The 23,543-nt window shown below is 33.4% G+C and overlaps 1 protein-coding gene across 5 annotated transcripts in view; it reads left to right on the top strand.

The window, feature by feature from the left end:
* Positions 1-23,543, top strand: part of DIAPH3 (diaphanous related formin 3) — a 506,048-nt gene that overhangs the window by 247,495 nt on the left and 235,010 nt on the right. For all 5 annotated transcript variants that reach the window (XM_025364744.1, XM_025364743.1, XM_025364742.1 and 2 more), the window contains 3 exons: positions 306-401; positions 12,794-12,888; positions 17,225-17,326. In XM_025364744.1, the coding sequence (XP_025220529.1) occupies positions 306-401; positions 12,794-12,888; positions 17,225-17,326 (293 nt within the window). The remainder of the gene's footprint in view (positions 1-305; positions 402-12,793; positions 12,889-17,224; positions 17,327-23,543) is intronic.

The following is a 23,543-nucleotide window of genomic DNA, read 5'->3' as shown; positions in this document are numbered from 1 at the left end:
ATGAGCTAATTGTAGTTATTCTTAAACCCAATGGTATTGGTTTCCATAGTATACATGTTTTTTTGTTGCTTTTCCTATTAGACCTTCAAATACTTACTTTCCATAGTTTCTCTGACATAAAAGCTCCCAGTTTATATCTTCAACAGTTCAGGTCCTGGGATATCTATTGTTTTATTTATTTTTATAACTTTTATTTAGAAGAGTTACATCGTTTTTAGCTTATTTAATGATAAAAGTTCACTTTTTACACTTCTGTATTTGAATGAATTACTGCCCCTAACATGGACCTCCTCTTGGTTTTACAGAGAGAAGAGAAGAGGAAGATACTGAAGAGAAGAAATCAATTAAGAAAAAAATTAAAGAACTTAAGTTTCTAGATTCTAAAATTGCCCAGAACCTTTGTAAGTATCATATTCCAATACCATTGAAAGACAGTGGAAATATTTCTTTAAATGATTTCATTTTATTTAAGACCGATTATTCATTATTTGCTATTTTCATTTTGTTATTATATGCATGATAAATTCACAAATAACTCCTTTAGGTAAATTATGGGATTAAATGCTTCAAAAGATAATGCATATTAGAAAATACAAATAAGAAAAGGTTTTAAAATGAAATTCTAACTTTCATAACTGAAGAAAAACTACTCTTTAAAGTCCCTTTTTTAAAATATAAAAATAAAGACTTAAGGAATTTAGGTAATGACATCATATTTGAAAAAAAATTGGTAATGTATTCTTCTTTTGTAACTCTGAATTTCTAATATTTGTGATACTTGGCTATGCATAAAGGAGGTTAGAATATTAACGGAAATAAGGATGGTGGGTAAAGTGAATTCAGTTATCCCATCTGAGCAGTTCAAAGCCTTTTCTCAAAAGTTCTGAGTAGAAATATTTTAGATTTAATTACTGTTACAGGAGCTAAATACGGAGTATTGAATTATCTTCTTGACCAAATTACTGTGAAAGAAGAAGGCAAATAGTTTTGCTCTTAACTCATTTCTAACTACTCTAAGTTCATCAAAGGTAGTTATGCTTAGAGATGATGTACTATGGTCTGTAATATCACTTTCTGATGGTGCAAGAGGGATATAAATAATGTGGAAAATCTAGAGTGATGACGAATTAACATGGTTTTTAGTCTGTCCTTCAATTATTACATGCCTCGGCTGAGCTTTTAGCAAATATTGGAATAAAACAGTTCTTCAGCAAGAGGAGAAAGATCTATGCTACTGATTAAAGTGGGAGTTACGTTAGAGGCAATGTATCCAAATGGTAGAGTTGGCATTCCTTTTATGAAAATTTCAGAACCTCCTCTCCTTCATAATCACTTTGATCTAAACTCATCCCTTTTCTACAATGCAGGCCTGCCAAGATCCCCATGGATAGTATGGTGGCATTGATGTATTGTTTAGTAGTCAATTCTCTATTTCTGGGCACTGCTGATTGCACATCTCTGCCCCTGTCAAGTTAGGAGTCACCAAGTGATGTGCTTGGACCAGTGAAGATGGGAGTGGAGATAATGTCACTTTTTGAGTGGAAGCATTTCATTGGTGGTTGAAGAAGCTCCCCCTGGCACCCAGAATGGCATTCAGAGCAGTGTCCATCATGCTGATGTAGGGATCATAATTAATAGAGCTCTGCGTTTCTGGTTTGATGAACCATGTCATCTTCATGAGAAATAATTTGTGTGTGTTGCTTAGACCACAGAGATTTTGTTTGTGTTTGTTTTTTGTATGATATACATACTTTAGGGAATTTCCCTCCCAAAAGAATGGTCTCAGTTCAAAGCACTGTGTTTTGAACTATGTCAGATAATGTCAAAAAGTTCTGTGTCTGTGATCTAAAGAGATGATTTTGTTTTGAAGAATGTTCATGAACTGCATTACTATTTAGTAGTGTTGATTCTAAATAGTCTTCTAATAGTTTCTGAAGAAATATAATGTTTAATAGAATTCTTTCTGGATGAGTCAGCTGTGATAAGTTAGCCTAAATGTCCATCTCAAAGTTAAATAACTTTTTGAACAAGGTTATTTATTTATGTATTACAGGACGTGTTCTACATGGGCTTTCAAATATAGTTAAAACAGCCAATAAATACTGATTAGCTTTGTTTATTAGTTCTGTATTTGGCCCTTTAATCTTCACTACAATCCCACCAGGTGGGTATTAGCATTGACAGTATAGATAGGGAATCTGGTGGGTGTAGCAGTTAAGTGATTTCAATAAGATTGCTCATTTTGAAAATATTTTAATGTTTATATAGTTTAATGTGTATCTGTTCCTTTTTACAGATAACAGAATAACGTTTTTATGGAAAGGGTCCTGTTTGCCTTGTTTCATTTAGCTAGAGTATATAGATCCTGTTCATTTAATTGAGAAACGTGTTTTAAAGTGTAAAATGAAAAGATACAGAATTTATACCATGTCATGTTATGATGTAATCCATTTTAAGATTATTCTTGCCCTCTCTGATGGTAGCAGGCATTATGATTTAAGCTTTAAGAAGCTTTAGGAGCCTATAATCTTTATTGTAATTATAGTTTGATTCACAGCTGGTTTTTGTCATGAAATTTAGAGTTTTGAGAGTCTGAATTCTGAGAAGAGTCTTAAAACTGTTTTAGATTGAGATAAATTGAAATAAAACAGTGGTCAGTAGTAGAATACTGATACTGAAATGTAGAGGTTCATTTCTAAAGTTGATTGAAGAGAAATATTATGGTTGTGTACTAGATTAGAATTTGGGAGAAAGAATCTAAAAGTCATTCATTTGTCTACTTGTTTATTTAAGAGTGTTTTGGGTTTCCTATATTTTTGAGTTCATAAAGGTTTTGGCCAAGATTTTGGGCCCATCATGAAGGAAAGAATTCCAGGCACACTAGGATCAAGAGAAGGCTCAGGAGTTTTGTGAGATTCATTTGTTTTACCAGATTTGTTTACACTGGCAGTAAGAGCTGTAAAAGGAGGAACCCTGGAATGTACAAATTATCATCAAGGTTTAAATATTTATAAATTTCCTAGCAGAAAACAAGCATGACTGGCTCTAAAATCTGTACACTTTACGCTTTCAAGCTGAATCCAAAGCTTCCTATTGGATCTGTATAGTCATCTTCTGAAAGATAAAGATGTATGTTAGTCAAAAGATTCCTTTTGATCGATCTCTTGGACACATTAACTGAATATCTCTCATTTTCAGTAACTTAAAGTATTTAGAAAATGTATATTTGTCTTCTGAATTGTCTCTTAGGCATCAGGTCATTTTCAACTCTTGTATTTTTTTTTTTTTGTCCTTAGTTGTTATAACAAATGCTTTCCAAAAGACAGTTTATTCATAAACTATTTTTTAAACCCTAGTTTGATCTTTATATATGTGCTAGGTACTACTTTAATTATAGAATATCTCAAAGGAGTGAACAAATGACAACTATAGGAGAAAGTAAAAGAATATTCCATCTGTAAAGCAAATTCTACTGTCACCATTGTATCTTTTCTGCTTTTTCTTGTATTTATTATTTGCTATTATATTTATCATTATGTTATGCTATTTGTTTATCTTATGTATTTGTTTGTTTATTTTTTTGAGACAGAGTCTGGCTCTACTCTGTCACACAGGCTGGAGTGCAGTGTCATGACCTCAGCTTACTGCAGCCTTCACCTCTTGAGTTCACTCTCATGCCTCAGTCTCCTGAGTAGCTGTACAGGTGTACACCACCACACCTGGCTAATTTTTGTATTTTTTTAGTAGAGGCAGGGTTTTGCCGTATTGGCCAGGCTGGTCTTGAACTCCTGACCTCAAGCAATCAACCTGCCTCGGCCACCCAAAGTGCTGAGATTATAGGCATGAACCACCACACCTGGCCTGTTCTTTTTTATGTCTGAATAGTATTCCATTTTGTATATATACCACATTTACTTTATCTAGTCCTTCATTGATGGTCTCTTACGCTGATTTCATATCCTGCCTATTGTAAATAGTATTCCAGTGAACATGAGAATGCAGATCTCTTTGTGATACTGATTTTATTTCTTGTGGATATATATCCAATAATGGAATTGCTTGGTTATATGGTAATTCCATTTTGAATATTTTAAGGAGACTCCATACTGTTTTTTAATAATGGTTTACTACTTTACATTCATACCAAAAGTGTATAAGAATTCCTTTTTCTCAACATCTTTTCTAACACTTGTTATCTTTTGTCTTTTTAAAAACATTTTTGTGGGTACATAGTAGTTTTATGTATTTATGGGGTACATGAGATGTTTGGATTTGGGCATAACAGTAGCATCATGGAGAATGGGATATCTATCCCCAAGCATTTACCCTTTGTGTTACAAACGATCCAATTAAATTCTTTTAGTTATTTTTAAATGCATGATTAAATTATTATTGACTATAATCACTCTGTTGTGCTATCAATTAGTAGGTCTTATTCATTCTTTCAAATTTTTTGTACCCATTAACCACCCTCACCTACATCCCACCACCGCGACTCCCCTACAGCATTTCCCAGCCTGTGGTAACTGTACTTCTACTCCTATCTCCCTGAGTTAAATTATTTTGAGTTTTAGATCCCACAAAGAAGTGAGAACATGTGACATTTGTCTCTCTCTGCTTGGCTTATTTTACTTAATTTGATGATCTTCAGTTCCGTCTATGTTGTTGCAAATGAGAGGATCTCATTCTTTTTTATGGCTAAATAATACTCCATTGCATAGTATGTCCCACAGTTTTTTATCCATTTTTGTCTTTTTGATAATAGCCATTCTAACAGGGGTTTAGGTGGTATCTCATTGTGGTTTTGTTTTGCCTGTCATTGATGATTAGAGACGTTGAACCTGTTTTAAATATACCTGTTGAACATTTGTATGTCTTCTTTTGAGAAATGTGTTTAGGTCTTTTATCCACTTTTTATTTTGGTTAATTGTTTTCTTTTCCTTAAATTGTTTCAGTTCTTTATATATTTTAGATATTAATCCCTTATTAGGTATATTGTTTACAAATATTTCCTCCTATTCTGTAGTTTGTCTGTTCACTCTGTGGATTATATATTTTATGCAGAAGCTTTTTAAGCTTGGTGTAATACTATTTGTCTATTTTTGCCTGTGCTTTTGAGGTGATAGTCAAAATTTTATTATAGAGATCAATGTCCTGGAGCTTTCCCCCTCTTTTCTTCTAGTAGTTTCTTAGTTTGGGTTCTTACGTGTAGTAGTTTCTTAGTCTCTTTTTTCATTTTGGGTTTTTTTTTTTGGAATCCATTAACCATCCATCTGCATCTCTCCCCACTCCCCTACTACACTTCCCAGCCTGTGGTAATCATTCCTTCTTCTCTATCTCCCTGAGTTAAATTGTTCTGATTTTTAGATCCTACAAATAAGTGAGAAATTGTGATATTTGCCTTTCTCTGTCTGACTTATTTCACTTAACATAATGATCTCTAATAGTTGGTAGCTGTTGTACATGGAATTTTCTTGATTACTTTTTCAGATAGTTTGCTATTAGTGTGTAGAAATGGTACTGATTTTTATGTTGATTTTGTGTCCTGAAATTTTACTGAATTTATTTGATCTAAGTTTGTTGGTGGAGTCTTTATGATTTTTTTTATTTAAGCTTGTTTTCTGCAAGCAAGTACAGTTTAACTTATTTCTGCCTTTTTTTTTTTTTCTTGCCTAATTGTCCTGGTTAGAACTTCAAGTAATATGTTGAACAGAAGTGGTGAAAGTAGAGATCCTCATCTTCCAGATTTTATAGGAAAAGCTTTTAACTTTTCTCTATTTGTTATGATGATAGCTGTGTGTTTGTCATATATAACACCTATATTTATTGTGTTGTGACAGATTTCTTCTATTCCTAATTTGTTAAAATTTTTTATCATAAAAGAGTGATGAATTCTGTCAAATTATTTTTCTATCTATTGAAATGATTATATGATTTTGTCCTTCATACTGTTAATAGGATGTGTCACATTTATTGATTTACATATTTTGAACCATCCTTGCATCTCCGGAATGAATCCTATTTGATCATGGTGATTGATCTTTAAATTCAGTTTGTTGAGAATTTTTGCTTCAGGGTTAGTGACAAGTAGTTTTCTTCTGTTGCATCCTTGCAGGTTTTGGTGTCGGGGGAATGCCAGCCTTGTGGAGTGAGTTTGGCAGTATTCTCTACTCTTTTATTGTTGTTTTGAATGTTTTCATAAGAATTGGTAATAGTTTTTACTTACATGTTTGATAGAATTAAGCAGCGAATATATTAGATCCTCAGCTTTTCTTTGGTGAGAAACTACTTATTACTGATTTCAGTTTCCTTACTGGTTATTGGTTTATTCAGGTATTCTATTGTTTTATAATTAAATCTTGATAAGTTATAATTTTCTAGGATTTTATCAATTTTTTTTCTAGGTTATCCAATTTATTGATGTATAAGAAATCATTCAAAATAGTCTCATATAATTCTTTTTATTTTTGTGGTGTCAGTTGTAATATCTTTTCATTTATGACTATATTTATTTGAGTCTTCTTAGTCTAAATAAACATTTGATTATTTTGTTTATTTTTCCAAAAATCAACTTTTTGTTTTTTGTTTTCTTTTTTCTTTCTTTATTTTTTCTTTTTTAGTATTTTCTAGTCTCCATTTCATTTATTTCTGATTGGATCTTTAATACTTTCTTGCTTCGAATAATTTTGGGTTGAGTTTGTCTTGTTTTTCTAATTCCTCCAGGTGCAATGTTAGATTGAGATTTTTTTGTTTTTTAAATGTAGATGTTTATTTCTGTAAGCTTCTCACTTAGATCTGCTTTTGCTATATCCCATATATTTTGGTATGTTGTGTTTCCCTTTTCATTTTTCTAAATAAATTTTAAAATTGAAGACTTTTAATTTCTTCATTGACCCATTGGTTATTTAGAAACATGTGGCTTCGTTTTCATGTATTTGAAAAGTTGTTGAATTTTCTTCTGTTATTGATTTCTAGTTTTATTCCATTGTGGTCAGAAAATATACTTGATATGATTCTAGTCTCCTTAAATTTGTTAAGACTTGTTTTGTGGCGTAACATATGATCTGTCCTGGAGAATGTTCCACGTGCAGTTGAGAGAACGATGTTTATTCTGATTTTGTTATATGAAATGTTCTGTAAATATTTGTTAGGTCCTTTTGGCCTAGAGTTCATTTTCTATTTAATCTTTTTTGATTTTCTGTCTAGATGATTGTTTTATTGCTGAAAATGAGGTGTTAAAGTCTCCTAATATTATTGTATTGAAATGTATGTCTCCCTGTAGATCTATTTGCTTTGTATATTTAGATTCTTTGGTGTTGGATACATAATATATATATGTACACATACACATATATATATACATATTTTACAAGTGTTACATCCTTTTGCTGAGTTGATCACTTTATTATGTAATATCCTTCTTTGTTTCCTTTTACAGTTTTTGGTTTAAAGTATATTTTATCTGATGTTAATATAGCTACTCCTGTTCTCTCTTGGTTTTCATGTGCATGGAATATCTTTTTCTATCTTTACACTTGGTTTATATGTGTCTTTACAGGTGAAATGAGTCTTCAGTAGTCAGCATATTGTTGTAGTTTTGTTTTGTTTTCATTCAGCCACTGTCTTTTAATTTGAGAATTCAATCCATTTAGATTCTAGATAATTATTGATAGTGAAGGTCTTATAACTACCATTTTGTTGATTGTTTTCTACTTGTTTTGTAGGTCCTTTTTACTTTTTTCCTTTATTACTGTTTTCCTTTCTGGATAAGTGATTATTCTCTAATAGTATGTTTTGATTTTTTGCTTTTGATTTGTAGTGCATTTAGTGTAGATTTTTTGTGGTTATCATGAGGCTAAAATATTTTTTATAGTTAAAACAGTTTATTTGAAACTGATAACCTTGATCACTTATAAAAAAATAAGACTACGTGTTAATTGTACTCTCTCCTTCAATTTTGAATTTTTGATGTCACAATTCACATCTTTCCATATTGAATATTCCTTAACAATTTATTGTAGTTACTGTAAATTTTAATAGTTTTGTCCTCTATTCTCTCTTTTAAAGATATAAGTGATTTTACATACCCATTACATTATTAGAATATTCAAAATTTGACTATATACTTACTTTTACTGGTGAGTTATACTTTCAGATATTTTTGTATTTCTCATTATCATCCTTTTCTTTCAACTGGAAGAATTTCATTTAGCAATTTTTATAAGACAGTGCTGTTGATTGTGAACTTCCTTAGCTTGTGTTTATCTGGGAAACTCTATCCTTGATTTCTGAAAAATAAATTTTTATGGTACAGTATTCTTAGTTAGAAGTTGTTTTTCTTCAGTACTTTTAATATGTCATCATATTTTCTCCTGGCATGTAAGGTTTCTGTTGAGAAGTCTGCTGTTAGGTATACTGGAACTCTCTTGTTTGCTTTTTTATTATTTTCTCTTGTTGCTTTCTGGATCCCCTCTTTGTCTTTGATCTTTGACAGTTTGATTATAATGTCATGGTAGTATTGGATTCAATCATACTGGACACCTTTTACCTTCTCATATCTGGATATTTATATCTTTTTCCAGGTTTGGAAAGTTTTCTGCTGTTACTTTTTAAAATAAATTTTCTACAGTCTTATCTACTCTCTCAAACCTCAATGACACGTTTTTGCTCTTTAATGCTGTCCCATAAATTTTACGTTTTCTTCATTCATTTTCATTCATTTTTCTTATTCTCTTACTGTATACGTTTAAATGAATTGTCTTTAAGTTTACAGATTTTTTTTCTTCTGCTTGATCACTTCTACAGTTGATGCTCTCTATTGAATTTCTCATTTTGTACCTTGTGTATTTTAGCTCTAGTATTTCTGTTTAATTTTTAAAAACTATTTTCTTTGTTAAAAATTACTGTTTTTTTTCCTTGAAGTTCACTGAACTTTCTTTTTTTTTGATTTTTTATATTATTATTATACTTTAAGTTCTAGGGTACATGTGCATAACGTGCAGGTTTGTTACATATGTATACTTGTGCCATGTTGCTGTGCTGCACCCATCAACTCGTCAGCACCCATCAACTCGTCATTTACATCAGGTATAACTACCAGTGCAATCCCTCCCCCTTCTCCCCTCCCCATGGTAGGCCCCGGTGTGTGATGTCCCCCTTCCCGAGTCCAAGTGATCTCACTGTTCAGTTCCCACCTATGAGTGAGAACATGCGGTGTTTGGTTTTCTGTTCTTGTGATAGTTTGCTGAGAATGATGGTTTCCAGCTGCATCCATGTCCCTACAAAGGACGCAAACTCATCCTTTTTTATGGCTGCATAGTATTCCATGGTGTATATGTGCCACATTTTCTTAATCCAGTCTGTCACTGATGGACATTTGGGTTAATTCCAAGTCTTTGCTATTGTGAATAGTGCCGCAATGAACATCCGTGTGCATGTGTCTTTATAGCAGCATGATTTATAATCCTTTGGGTATATCCCCAGTAATGGGATGTCTGGGTCCTATGGTACTTCTAGTTCTAGAACCTTGAGGAATCACCATACTGTTTTCCATAATGGTTGAACTAGTTTACAATCCCACCAACAGTGTAAAAGTGTTCCTATTTCTCCACATCCTCTCCAGCACCTGTTGTTTCCAGACTTTTTAATGATTGCCATTCTAACTGGAGTGAGATTGTATCTCATTGTGGTTTTGATTTGCATTTCTCTGATGGCCAGTGATGATGAGCATTTTTTCCATGTGTCTGTTGGCTGTATGCATGTCTTCTTTTGAGAAATGTCTGTTCATATCCCTTGCCCACTTTTTGATGGAATTGTTTGTTTTTTTTTCTTGTAAATTTGTTTGAGTTCTTTGTAGGTTCTGGATATTAGCCCTTTGTCAGATGAGCAGATTGCAAAAATTTTCTCCCATTCTGTAGGTTGCTTGTTCACTCTGATGGTAGTTTCTTTTGCTGTGCAGAAGCTCTTTAGTTTAATTAGATCCCATTTGTCAATTTTGGCTTTTGTTGCCATTGCTTTTGATGTTTTAAACATGAAGTTCTTGCCCATGTGTATGTCCTGAATGGTAGGTATTACCTAGGTTTTCTTCTAGGGTTTTTATAGTATTAGGTCTAACATTTAACATTTTTTTTTTAATATTTTCTTGAAGTTCACTGAACTTTCTTAAACTACAGCTTTGAATTCCTTGCCAGATAGTTCATACATGTTGGTCTCTAGTGTGCATCACTGGCAGCTTATTTTGTTCCTTTGGTGATGTCATGTTTCCCTGATTGTCTTTTTGCATTGTGGTCAAGTGTTGCTGTCTACACTTTGAAGAAGTAGATATTTATTCCATTCTTCTCAGTTTGACTTTATTTTAGGTCATCGTTCAACAGTAAGTCTGTCTAGGGTTTCTGAGTAGACCATCTGGTATGGACTGCTGTTATTGGTGCAGTGCTAGGGAGTGCCCTAAGCCTAGAAGTGCTTTGGGTGGTGCAGCCCAGGCTGGAAAATTTTGGGCTCCCACAGCTGACCCAGCATCAGGCTTACTTTCATGGTTCCTAATGCTGTTGCAGTCCTGGGTGGTTCCTGAATCCCACGGCTGCTGTTGCCTGCTTGCCGCTAAGTATTTTCTGTAAAGGAAGGTCGCTGCAGTCATCTGTCGGTGATATGGGCCAGAACTCGAGTTTTTCTCAAAGGACCATTGGATTCCTGTCTGATACCAGTGTCAGTTTAGATGCTTAGATTGCAGGTACCTGTAAGGAATCAGAGTCCATGAGCGTTTTATAGTGGTAGATTGGTTGTTAAGCACAAAGGCAAATTTATATGTTCACTTCCCTCTCTATTTTTCAAGTAGACAGTATCTTTTTTTTTTTGCTCTACTGCCTGACGTTGGGGGAGGGATTGATATGGGTAATGTAAAACATTCTTTACATCATCAATGTTTCTTTTTTAGTATTAGTCTATAGCAGGTACTATGATTTTTTGCTTGTTTTCTCTCTTTTGAACGTATTTTATTTCACATATGGCTAGTTCAAATTGATGTTTCTGTGAGGGTGGAGAATTACTGGAGAGCCCTACTTCACCATCTTCAGTGATTATATTTTTTGCATGTTCTATTGTCTGCTATGGAGTTATCTTTTGTAATTTTACAAATCTCTACTACTTTTTTTTTTTTTTTGAGACAGAGTCTAACTGTATCACCCAGGCTGGAGTGCAGTGGCTCAATCTTGGTTCACTGCAACCTCTACTTCTTGGGTTCAAGCGATACTCCTGCCTCAGCCTCACGAGTAGCAGGGACTACAGGCGCATGCCACCACGCCTGGCTAATTTTTTGTATTATTAGTAGAGACGGAGTTTCCCTGTGTTAGCCAAGATGGTCTTGATCTCCTGACCTCGTGATCCGCCTGCCTCTGCCTCCCAAAGTGCTGGGATTACAGGCGTGAGCCACCACGCCTGGCCAAATCTCTATTTACTCTTATACCATTTATATATTTTATCTTGTTCTTGGGATATTAAGGATTATAGACATCTGTGAGTTTTATCATAATTATTTCATATTTAAGACTTCTTGGGTTCAGAAATGTGTGTATTGGTGATATGAACACAGATGGTGCCCTTGTTAACCTGTAGGTAGTACATGATAGTCTCACAAGTCAGGAATACAACCTCAATACAGAAAAGAAGCTGATCCTGTTTCCTGAGTTTTATAAAAAATAGTCATCCTTTGATATCAGAGGGATTGGTTCCAGGACTCCTGATGAATACCAAAATCCACAGATGCTCAAGTTCCTTATAGTCAGCTTTTATATCTGTGGTTTCTGTATCGTTAGATTTAACCTACTGTGGATTGAATTTGATCCACAGTTGGTCAGATTTGTGAATGTGGAACCCACAGATATGAGGTGTTGAACATAGTGTCTTTATCTAGAAATACACATACTAGATGACATAGACATTCATTAAATAAAAAAGAAAAATAATAGGCTATTGATTTGCAGGTGCTGAGTATGGTTAAGAAGTGACATCTTGAATGTAGGAACATAATAGTAGAATAAGGGGTGAACTAGCAAAAGCATTGTATCTGTTGCTGTGAAAATATCCTTCTACTTCAGTAACTTTTGAGAAAATCATTATAATAGTTAATATAAGAGGCATCAAGAAAGATGTAAATAATGTTTAGAATTCTCAGTAATAACATATTATACTATCTATTACATTTGGATAGTTTTCAATGAGAATTTGTTTTCTAAAATTGGATATTTTAAGCTTTGATTACATGTAAGATTTCTCTAGCATACTGTTTACAATGTTTCTGAATAGTGAAGTGCTACTATTACTTGTAAAAGTGTTAATGTACTGCTTAGCAGTTTTCTTAAAATACTTTTTGCTGAACTCTTTTCTAAGGCTAGAAGAGATACAAGCAAATAACACCTATGTTTAGACAAATATTACATGCACCTATTGTGGTTTTCTCATTATTTTCATTACAATGTGATGTTTTTATTGTGTACCTTATTTCATTTTTTGTTATCACATGAAAACTGGCATCATTCTTATGGTAGATAAATAACTGAGCATTTAAAAATCAACCTTGGATCCAGTGCAATAATACAGGACTGTTGTTTAAACACTAGTTTTAAAACTAGAGAAGAGTATAAAATGTGGTAATGGAAGTTTCCCCCATAATAATTATATTAAATGTTTGAATTCTCTTGTTTTCTGAATTTATTTTTGATTTTATAAATAGAACTACATCTGAAATACTTTTTTAAACCTTATTCATTATAAACCTTTCTCTCTTTCTCCCTCTTAGCAATCTTCCTGAGCTCTTTTCGGGTGCCATATGAGGAAATCAGAATGATGATATTGGAGGTAGATGAAACACGGTTGGCAGAGTCTATGATTCAGGTAAACAAACAGGCACAGCTTAAATTTCAATATTTCATTGCAAGCTTCTCATTAAATAGAAATCTGTAAGTGAAGCAAAATTCTTCACCCAAATCATTCAACTGGAAAATCATTGCTGCATAATTAGTTTTAGCATAACTTCTGCATTGCCAGGAGAGAAAGCTGCATCTTCTCTTAACTGCTCATGAAATATAATGCTATCAAATGATTGCATTTTAAGTATTTTAAGTTATTGTTTCTGAAAGGCAAATTGTTTAATTTTATGTTTTTATTTTTGTTATACTTTAGATTATTAATGTGTTACTTAAAATTTGTTTCTATAGCCCTTTTAGAATGTGTTTTTCTTTGGCTTATGAAGATATTATTATACGGTTTAGAAGATCGAGGGAGTTTTCATTTATAGTTACCTTTACTAACAATTCTTCTTTGAGTCATTTGGGCTACTATGAGTATTAGAGATTGTTTACATAGTATTTTGAATTTATTCAGAAGGCTAGAAGATTTTCGTTAATGATTTTTATTCATAGTATTTTCAAATGAATGCTAGCATCATGTTGAAGTTATTGCTGAGTTCCACATAAGAAATCAGTAATGTATATCTTGATAAAATTTAAAGTTGGAGAATCAAAACACAAATTATATAGTGAGAGATTATCTTCAGCTTACCATCTTTTGTTCTGATATCGGATAGATTTAGGAAAATGATTACTTAGCAATAAAAAGAAACCAAATACTTGTTAGTGCCAACAAGCAATTAAAATTATTTTGAACATTTTAACTAATCAATAAATTATATCTTTGGAAGTTGTTCTAAGTTTTGCCTTTCCTATCTTGTCTTCTAAATGTAGTGGTCATAATTTCACTAGTGATTTGTGCTGTGAGTCTCTGAGACTAATAAACTACCTGATTCAGCTGCTCTTATTTAAGCATTTTTTTCTCTTTCACTTTCTTTTTACTGGATTTTCATCTTCATTCATGTTGATTATGTGTGTGCCTTCTTGCTGGGAATAGATTCCAACTTCCTTAAATAAAATTTTTCTACTTAATACTTGTTTGTATTTCTTATAATGAATTAGTTAAATATTTACAGAGTAGCTTTTAGCTTGATTACATGAATGTTTTAAATGAACATGTCGTTTTGTTATATAATAGAAAAGAGACGATTTGCTTTTTAAAATTCATGTCCAAAGTACATTCAGCTCCATATATTTTGTAACGTATTAGTTTTTTATTGGTACTGTAACAATTCACCAAAAACTTATTTGCTTAAAATAATACAAATTTATTATCTTACATTCCTGTAAAACAGAAGTCTGATATTGGTCTTACTATGCTAACATCAAAGTACTGGCAGAATGGCCTGTGTTTCTTTTTGTAGGCTCTAGGGAAGAATCTGTTTGTATTTCCAGCTTCTCATGGTTGTTCATACTCCATGGCTAATAGAACCATTCCTTCATCTTCCAAGCCAGCAATCTTGCATTCCTCGATTCCTTTGTCTCACAGTCACATCTCCCTCCAGCTCTATTGTTTTTCTCTCTTCTACTTTTAAGAACTTTTTGATTACATTGGGTACATCCAAATAATTCAGGATAACCACTCTAAGGTCAGCTGATAGCAACTTTAATTCCATCCATAACCTAAATTCCCTTTGCCATGTAACTTAATATTTTCCTAGGTGTTGGTGATTAGTCATGTACATCTTTAGGGATGCATGTCATTATTGTGCCTATCATACTTTCTAAATATAAAACCAGCCTTGGATATTTCTAAAATGTAAAAATTTATTTTGAACATATATAAGGTTTTAATATATTCATTAAAAAGTAAAAATTTCTTGCTATTTGAACTCTTAATTTAAAAAGTATAGTCCTCATTTTAATGTGAAGAACTTCCTATTTGACCAGGGCACGGAAACAGAGCTTTATGTTATAATAATCATGATTTTGGTTCTTTGTGTTCACTGTGATGGTTATATTTTGACATATTTAGTTATTTATTCGTATATATGTACAGGTCAGCAGTATGTCATTGTTTTGCCATTTTTCATGCCACTTTTCCACATCATTTCTTACCCATTTACCTTTGTTTGTCACACCAGTCATTTATTAATTCATTTTGCAAATAGTTTATTTTATGCACCATATTCAGGGCATTGTATTAGGCTCAATAATTTTTATTTTTTATTACCTTTGTTTCTTTTTGAGACAGAATGAGACTCTGTCACCGAGGCTGGAGTGCAATGGTGTGATCTCAGCTCAGTGCAACCTCCGCCTCCCGGGTTCAAGCTCTTCTTCTGCCTCAGCCTCCTGAGTAGCTGGGATTTCAGGCGCCTGCCACCATGCGCAGCTAATTTTTGTATTTTTAGTAGAAATGGGGTTTCACCAGGTTGGCTAGGCTGGTTTTGAACTCTTGATCTCAAGTGATCTGCCCACCTTGACCTCTCAAAGTGCTGGATTACAGGCGTGAGCCACAGCACCCGGCTGTATGTTAGGCTCAATAAGAATTAGACTTGATCTTCTTGGAATTTATGATTTGGCAAGGGAAATGATATTTACATACATAATTGTAAAGCAAGGAAAGCAAAGTTTTAAGATTGGTTTAGACCTATAGAATATGTTGAGGGCATATGCTTTGTGAGTGTACATGTGGAGGCAAGGGTACGTAAAGGTTGAATAAGTATAGATGTAGAATAGAGCAGAGGAGTTGCATGAAAAATGTAGTGAGAGGCAATTGTTTTGGCAGTAATAATACTGTGGGCTGTGAGAGAAGCTGGGCATGTGTGCATATCTGTGCAGAATTTAGCTGAACAAGAGCTTAAGATTTGCAAAGGGTATGGGGAATTTGTAAGGGGAGAAACAAAGGGAGATTGCGACCATGCACTTAAAATCACAATGGTATTTTTATGTTAGAATGTAAAATTAATGAAGTGAAAAAATTAAAACAGTTTGGATTAAAGATGAAAATCTAATTATATATGAGATATTCAGGGGGATTTGATTGTCATCTAAAAGGATGCTAAAGAAATTCAGAAGCCTGAAGTAATAAAATCTAACTCACAATCCAGCTGTCAACTAGAATGGGTCAAAAGAAAATATAAATAACCATGTCTTTTGGTCTCAAGCAATTCCACTAAGAGAAATTTCTGTTTATGCGGGGAAATCATATACTTTTATTTTTATTCAATTTGATATTATTAATAGTGAATACTTGTCTAGGGATGATCTTAAAATGCCACTTTTTTTTTGTTTTGTTTTTGGCCAGTTAACCAAGTTTTTGTCCAAAGGTACACAGTGAGTCAATAACTTATTCTTTGATCTAATTGCTTTTGATGTATAACATTCTCTAACAGTATTTTTAACTAATAACACCTTTGGGGAATTTCTCCCCATAAATCTATATAGCATGATTTAGGCTTAATTATAGTTTGTATTCTACTTTGGGCTTGTACAGAATTTACTTATGCTGTAATTTGGAATTGTGAGCACCAACCACTCTTTTTTATCTTATTTTTAATATCAATGCACTAACTTCTTGTAACACTATTATAGTTGACTGTATTTTGATACAGAGGATCTATATAGACTTTGTCCAAGGGATTGTTTAATCATTTAAGTTCTATCAGGAAGACATAGTCTTGTGTATTCCTTTAATCGTTCTTCAAGTAGTTCTGTTGTTGAAGTGTGTGGCTTACTTAAGTTTCTAAAGGACCTCTACGTGCCTTTTATCTGCAAGGTATATCAATCATCATGTGTCTTCAACACCTTTTAAAATTTCTTTCACATCAGAAAAGTTACTTTGTTTTAGAGACATCTTTAGTTTTTAATATTAAAACTGTAATCCTATTAGTAAATCTTGCAAGCACTGCCATTAAAATTCCCTTGATTTCTATTCTATCCCTTCCCATGCCTTTTTGTAACAATATGATGATTTCTTTTATACCCCTGAGTGAGGTGTTAAAATATGTTTGGCTTTGCCTGAAACTTCTGACATTTAATTCCCTAAAGCTGAAATGTAATGGATCACATTCATCCAGGTGAGAAAGCTGTTCCTTTGGTATAGGTTGAGTTCTCTTTCTCAATTATATAGCTAATCAAATAAACATTCAGTTTCAGTAGTGCTTGATTTGAATATATAATAACTCCAGGATAGAGAAATGGAAAATTGACTGTTTTCAAGATGCAGGGAATTTTCCTTAAGGCTTATTAGGAGGGAGGTTACCTAGAAATAAAACTGAAGATTAACTTCACTGGTTTTCTTTCAGTAGTTTTTAAATTATATTTTTAAAATTCAAGAAGTACATTTAGTGAAGATCTTTCCTTCTGGTTTTAATTTTTAGAACTTAATAAAGCATCTTCCTGATCAAGAGCAATTAAATTCATTGTCTCAGTTCAAGAGTGAATATAACAACTTATGTGAACCTGAGCAGTTTACTGTCGTGGTAAGTACCGAGTCTCAGAGAGGATTTTTATACTGTGCCAAACAAGAGAACCTGTCAAGTGTTTTTATATCGCCAAATGTAAAAAAGCATGTAAGCAATCACCTATATTTCATATCCATCTTACTTTTTTTTAACTTAAGGTTATTCATGTGAAATTATCTTGATTTAAAATATACATTGAAACTCTGGCATTAAGTGAAGTCCAAAGGGCTTTTGAGAAGTGTATGTATAATTTCTTTTGCTCTCTATTTAATGTCAAAATGTAAAATAAAACTGTACTTCTTATGAATAGAGAGGTATATTTGTGATTTATTCTAGAGCTGTGTATTCCAACATATTGCAAGAGTAGCTTCAGTTTCTCTTTCTGATCACTTACTTGAATTCAACTCATAGTAGACTGAAATTATAAATATAGCCTCTTTCTTAACAATGAAGATGAAAAATGAATTCACTTTAGAAAATCTTTGAGGTACCTTGATAATCATCTTGTTTCAGCCTTTTATTTATAGAAGCTGGAGTCTAAAGTGGTGAAAAAGAATTTCCAATGGCATATATTAGCTGTATTGCAACTTAAAATTTTAAGATTTTTATCAAGATTTCTTTTCTGTGCTTTTTTATCCTACCGTCAAATTATTATTTTTAGGTTGGTTATACTTTGTCATTATAACAATATTATAGTGTTGTTTCTCTAGTAAGATTATTTTTCCCCTTTCATCTTCAGTTATATTAATAATCTCCAGGAATTTTGTTTGACAGAATTTTAAAAATTCAGGTTGATTTACTTAATAGCTGTGCCTGCACCTCATATTTGGCATGTTGTAGACATTTGCTTTTAAATTCCTTCCCATCTCTTCATAAACACACTCTACTCCTCGCTACCACCAAAGTTAAAAAAAAAAAAACAAAAAAACTCCAAATAGAACACAAAAGGAAAAAGCATGATTTTCCTTATTCACAGTCTATTTTTCTTTTTTTAATACTTGAGAGAGAATCTTGCTCTATCACCCAGGCTGGAGTGCAAGTGATGCGATCTCGACTCACCACGACCTGCGCATCCCGGGTTCAAGTGATTCTCCTGCCTCAGCCTCCTGAGTAGCTGGGACTACAGGCGCCAACCACTACACACAGCTATTTTTTTGTGTTTTTAGTAGAGACAGGGTTTCAACACATTGGCCAGGCTGGTCTCGAACTCCTGACCTCAGGTGATCCACCTGCCTCTGCTTCCCAAAGTGCTGGGATTACAGATGTGAGCCACCCTGCCGGGCCTGTTCTAAAACTTTTAAACTCATTGTCTTTAAGAAAACAAAAAAAGTTTTTGCTTTTTAATGCAATTCTTGAGGGTATTCTCTTCCCTGCCTGCCCTTTTTCTGTCTCCTTTTTTCTGTATTTCCTTGCTTGCTTTCTTTTCTATTATCTGGTCAGTTTGTCTATTTGACACTCTATTTGCCATGTCTTCCATATGAGAATAGGTGGATAAGGGAGAATTTGCATTACATTTTAACCACAGACTATTTAGAGTGTTTGTTTTTACCTATGTTTTGACACTTGAATTAAAATAATATGTTAAATTACAATTTTGAAATATTTCCCATATACATTAAATCTGATACCATGCAGGGTTATATGAAAATGCCTATCTAACAAGTAGCTTTTTTTTTTTTTTTTTTTTTTTTTTTGAGACGGAGTCTCGCTCTGTCATCCAGGCTGGAGTGCAGTGGCCGGATCTCAGCTCACTGCAAGCTCCGCCTCCCGGGTTCACGCCATTCTCCTGCCTCAGCCTCCCGAGTAGCTGGGACTACAGGCGTCCGCCACGTCGCCCGGCTAGTTTTTTGTATTTTTTAGTAGAGACGGGGTTTCACCATGGTAACCAGGATGGTCTCGATCTCCTGACCTCGTGATCCGCCCGTCTCGGCCTCCCAAAGTGCTGGGATTACAGGCTTGAGCCACCGCGCCTGGCCACAAGTAGCTTTTTATGTTGCCTATCATTATAGTAAAGATTTATAACTACTGTGTTCTAGTGATGCAAGAAGACTGCTCAAATTTGCAGATATTTTCAATTTACTTAAAATCGCCATGTTATGCCTTGTTAAGAGTTCACATCAGAGAGCTTTGATTTACAAAGAGTGTACTTTTAGGTATCAGCAGTTAAAACAAATGTATTCCCAGATACCAATGCTAAAGGTAATAGTTTTGATTTTAAGATGGGAATGGACCACTTCCCTTTCAGGACATGTCAACTCAAACTTGATCTGGAATCTACACATTCCATGCTGGGTCATACCTGAGTGCCATTGGAATATAATTTGGAAAGAGTAATGGTGTTGAAAAACATCCTCTATAAGCAGTATAAACAATGCTTTAGTCACCTATTGATTATGACAATATACTCTTGAACAAATTGTTTTAAGTTCTGGTTTCTGTGGTACTAATATTTTAAAAGGTAATTGTATTGGTGGAAAAATCAGACTGAAAGTTGAGGAACAAAATGAAATATTTTTGTTTTGTTCTATTTTTTGTCAAGTAGTAGTGTTCTTAGATTTTACCTTTTTCCATTTCTATTTTTCACCATTTCCAATTTGGCTCCCACTACTTCTCAACTTCTGCTCTCCAAAAAGAAGTTGGAAACCTGCTTAAAGATCCAAACAATCCTTGATAATTAACTACCCCCCGCCCCCGCCAAAAAAAAAAAAAACTGGACAAAGAGTGTTAGACAGTCTGGAATGTCTGAAATTTTCTGTACTCCTTTCTAGATTAAAAACTTTTGCTAACTTACTAAACAATGATGTGTTTTCAGTTTATTAACATTGTATCAGTAATACAGTAATTTGATGATTTTAAGAAATTGATTATAATTACCATATATATTTCTGTAAGTCTTCCATAATATTATTTCATTTTTAAAGTAATAAACTTTTTGAAGTGTTTGTATAAAAAATGGGCAATTAACTTGAAGTGAACTAAACTCCAGATATCTACAAGACATCCTTGCCTTAAAAACATGTTTACTTCTTGATTTAGCCTAGATTTAAAGTATGTTAGAAATGTACTAATCATTTTTACCTCAGAAGTCATCACACAGTTAGAAATAAGAAAAAGTCAAGAGTTTGGGTTAACGTTAATGCTTTCCCAGCTCCAAATAGGACCAAAGCTTGACTTTTCATTTGTTTTTCACTGAATAAAAATTAACTCTTAACTCTTTCATGTTTAAGTTCCATAGACTGATGTTGTGATTTCTAGCAATTTCATTTGAACAAAAATTAGTTAAAATTCTACAATTTTTACTTGCCACTAAGTTTGTTTTCTTTTATCCAGTTATGTGAATTCATTAATTTGATTTACATTAATTACAAATTTTTCTGAAAGGTTGTGTTTATTTAAACTGTCACCCAAACTTGAGACAGTAGATTAAATTCAGTCAAGTTGCTTGCATTATATAATGAACTTTAATTCTCCATAAGAATTAGTTAAAAAACATAAGGTGTAGCTCCACCGGGACATTGATGTTTATTTATGTTATTTTCTTTTTGATAGGCAGGGTGTAAAAGTAACACATCTAAAATATTAGTAACCAATGTCCATTAAGGTCAATTAGCATATATAGTTTGTATACTGGAAATGTCTTACTTTTTTTGTGTGTGTGTGATACGGAGTCTAGCTCTGTCATCAGGCTGGAGTGCAGTGGTGTGATCTTGGCTCACTGCAACCTCTGCCTCCTGGGTTCAAGTGATTCTCCTGCCTCAGCTACCCTAGTAGCTGAAACTACAGATGCACACCACCAAGCCCAGCTAATTTTTTTTGTATTTTTAGTAGACATGGGGTTTCACTATGTTGGCCAGGATGATCTTAATCTCTTGACCTTGTGATCCACCCACCTCGGTCTCCCAAGGTGCTGGGATTACAGGTGTGAACCACTGTGCCCGGCCATATGTCTTACTTTTATCATGTATTACTTAGATACAGTTTTCCGGGGCTCTATATCCTATAGAGTATGGTATACAAATTTACTATGGGAACTATTATGTCGATTTCTATTAACTTGTATATCCTTGAAACTTTTGGCCACTAAACCATGTAATATTCTTTTTTTTCATGTTTTCTGTAATATAGACTTTATGTTCATATTTATGTCTCTGTTGAAATTGGAAGCAAAATTATTTAATGCTGATATTACCTCTCTTTCTGGTTAAGAGTCTTAAATGTATATGTAGTAGACATGGATACTTTTTGTGGTACTCAGTTCTTAGTCGTTCATCTGTCACTTATATAGTAATTCAGAAACTTAAGTTACCTTCTAAAACTGATCTCCTTGTGGTTCTTGTGACTGGCCATGCACTCATTTGATCAGGATAGCTCTCAAGGTGTTCTAGCACTGATCATCCATGTGTGGGGTGAAGTAGTGCTGGTGACGTGTGGTCGTAGGTTGACTTGTACCTGTTAGGATTGAAATCCAGTTATATGATTTCAAGGCCTTAGAGCTTAATTATATTATTGACTTTTTTTTGGTATATGATCATATATTTATTTGTCCTATGTTTTCTAGGAGATTTTGGTATATGAAAACTAACACATCAAAAATCCAATAACTCTCATTTAATGCTAAAAGACTAAGGATCCTGGCCAAATGGTGTTTTAGAGGAGTGCACTGAGAGGTGGTCTATCTCATGTAGTGGCTTGTAATGAATAAGGCCATTTACATGCTGTTTTTGTTTGTTTAGGTTCTGGGCAGAGGACAGTGAATACTGACTAATGTGCTTAATTTGAAATATTCTTTTCCCTGGACAGTCCAGGACAAAATTTTCTTATGGAGAAATTGATTTATATTTGAGAGGCAATAGCCTTCTCTTTTACTCAGCTTAATTTTCTATCACTAGATTAACAAATGAAAATATACTTTGTCATTAATTGGAGTCATTGCTTGTGTCTCTTCTTGGATTCTTTCCATCCCTGTTTATACCCAACACCTTCTCATCCATCTTTCCAAAATATTACCTACTTACCAAAGGTTGGTTCCAGTGGAGTAGAGCCTGACTTTAGTTGTATGACTACATTTCTTGTATTTGTAGGCTTTCTTTGATCAATAAGCTATTAGGTAAAATCACTGTGCTCACAGTGGCATGATTTAACTGTGAGAAATGATTTATGTAAATATACAGTGGGATCAGAAGATTAGCTGAAGTTTGGAAAGAGGCCTAAAAATTTGCAGTTGAAGCTTGGTGTACTAGACTTTCTTTGATTAAAAATTCTAGGTTTTTGAGTATTTGTCTCTGCGTTATTTAATTCTGTTAAGCTTCCTGTTCTTCAAAGAAATCAAACATAGGAAGATTGAATGGAACAGATGTCTTGTTTGTGTGCTGTATTTTGATCTACCACCATTTGGTGTCACTGTAGGGCAGGGCTTTTAAACTTTGTGCAGCTGAGGCCTTTTTAATGAAAAATATTGTAGGAAGTTCATGCGTATCTCCCTGCATTAAAAATCCCTTGCTTTAAAATACATCATATATTCTTGTTGTAAAACATTCAAATAACATAAAAATATCGAATGCAACGTAGATATCCACTGTATCCCACTGCCTCATTTCATTCCACACAAATGATCATTTTTAACAATCTGTTGGACTTCTAATTCCATTTCTATGTATTTACCAATGTGTGCATGTTCATATGAACATTAAAAAAAATCCATTGTTCTGAAACTTTTTGGCTGTGTCATATGTTTTGAATATGTTTTTCATGTTGTACTGTTTTTAAATTCTTGCATTGTATTTCATAGCCCGTATTATGATTTTTCCTTTTAATCATTTTCTTAATGAAGGACACTTACTTGTAGTTTCCCTCCCTGCCTTAGGTTTTTAAAAAAATAATTCTGTATGCATCTTTATATATGTATTTGAAGGCAGTGCATTAGTATTGCACATGGTCTGGGTTTAAATCCTAGCTGTACCACTTTCTAGCTATACAATCTTTGGAAGTTACTCATTTTTTCGTATCTCCGTTTTCTTATTTATGAAGTAGGACTATTTTAGTTTCCTGTTGCTGCTATAACCAATTAACCACAAACTTAGTGACTTAAAACAACACAAGTTTATGATCTTACAATTCTGGACATCAGTAGTCCAAAATGGTTTAACTTGGGTACATTCCTTCTGAGGACTCTAAGGGAAAAATTTATTTCCTTGCTTTTTCCAGCTTTGAGAAGCTGTTTGCATTCCTTGGCTCA

This window comes from Theropithecus gelada, chromosome 17, assembly GCF_003255815.1.
Source record: "Theropithecus gelada isolate Dixy chromosome 17, Tgel_1.0, whole genome shotgun sequence".
NCBI classification, from domain to species: Eukaryota; Metazoa; Chordata; class Mammalia; order Primates; family Cercopithecidae; genus Theropithecus; species Theropithecus gelada.
This window is presented reverse-complemented; position numbering and strand designations above follow the sequence as displayed.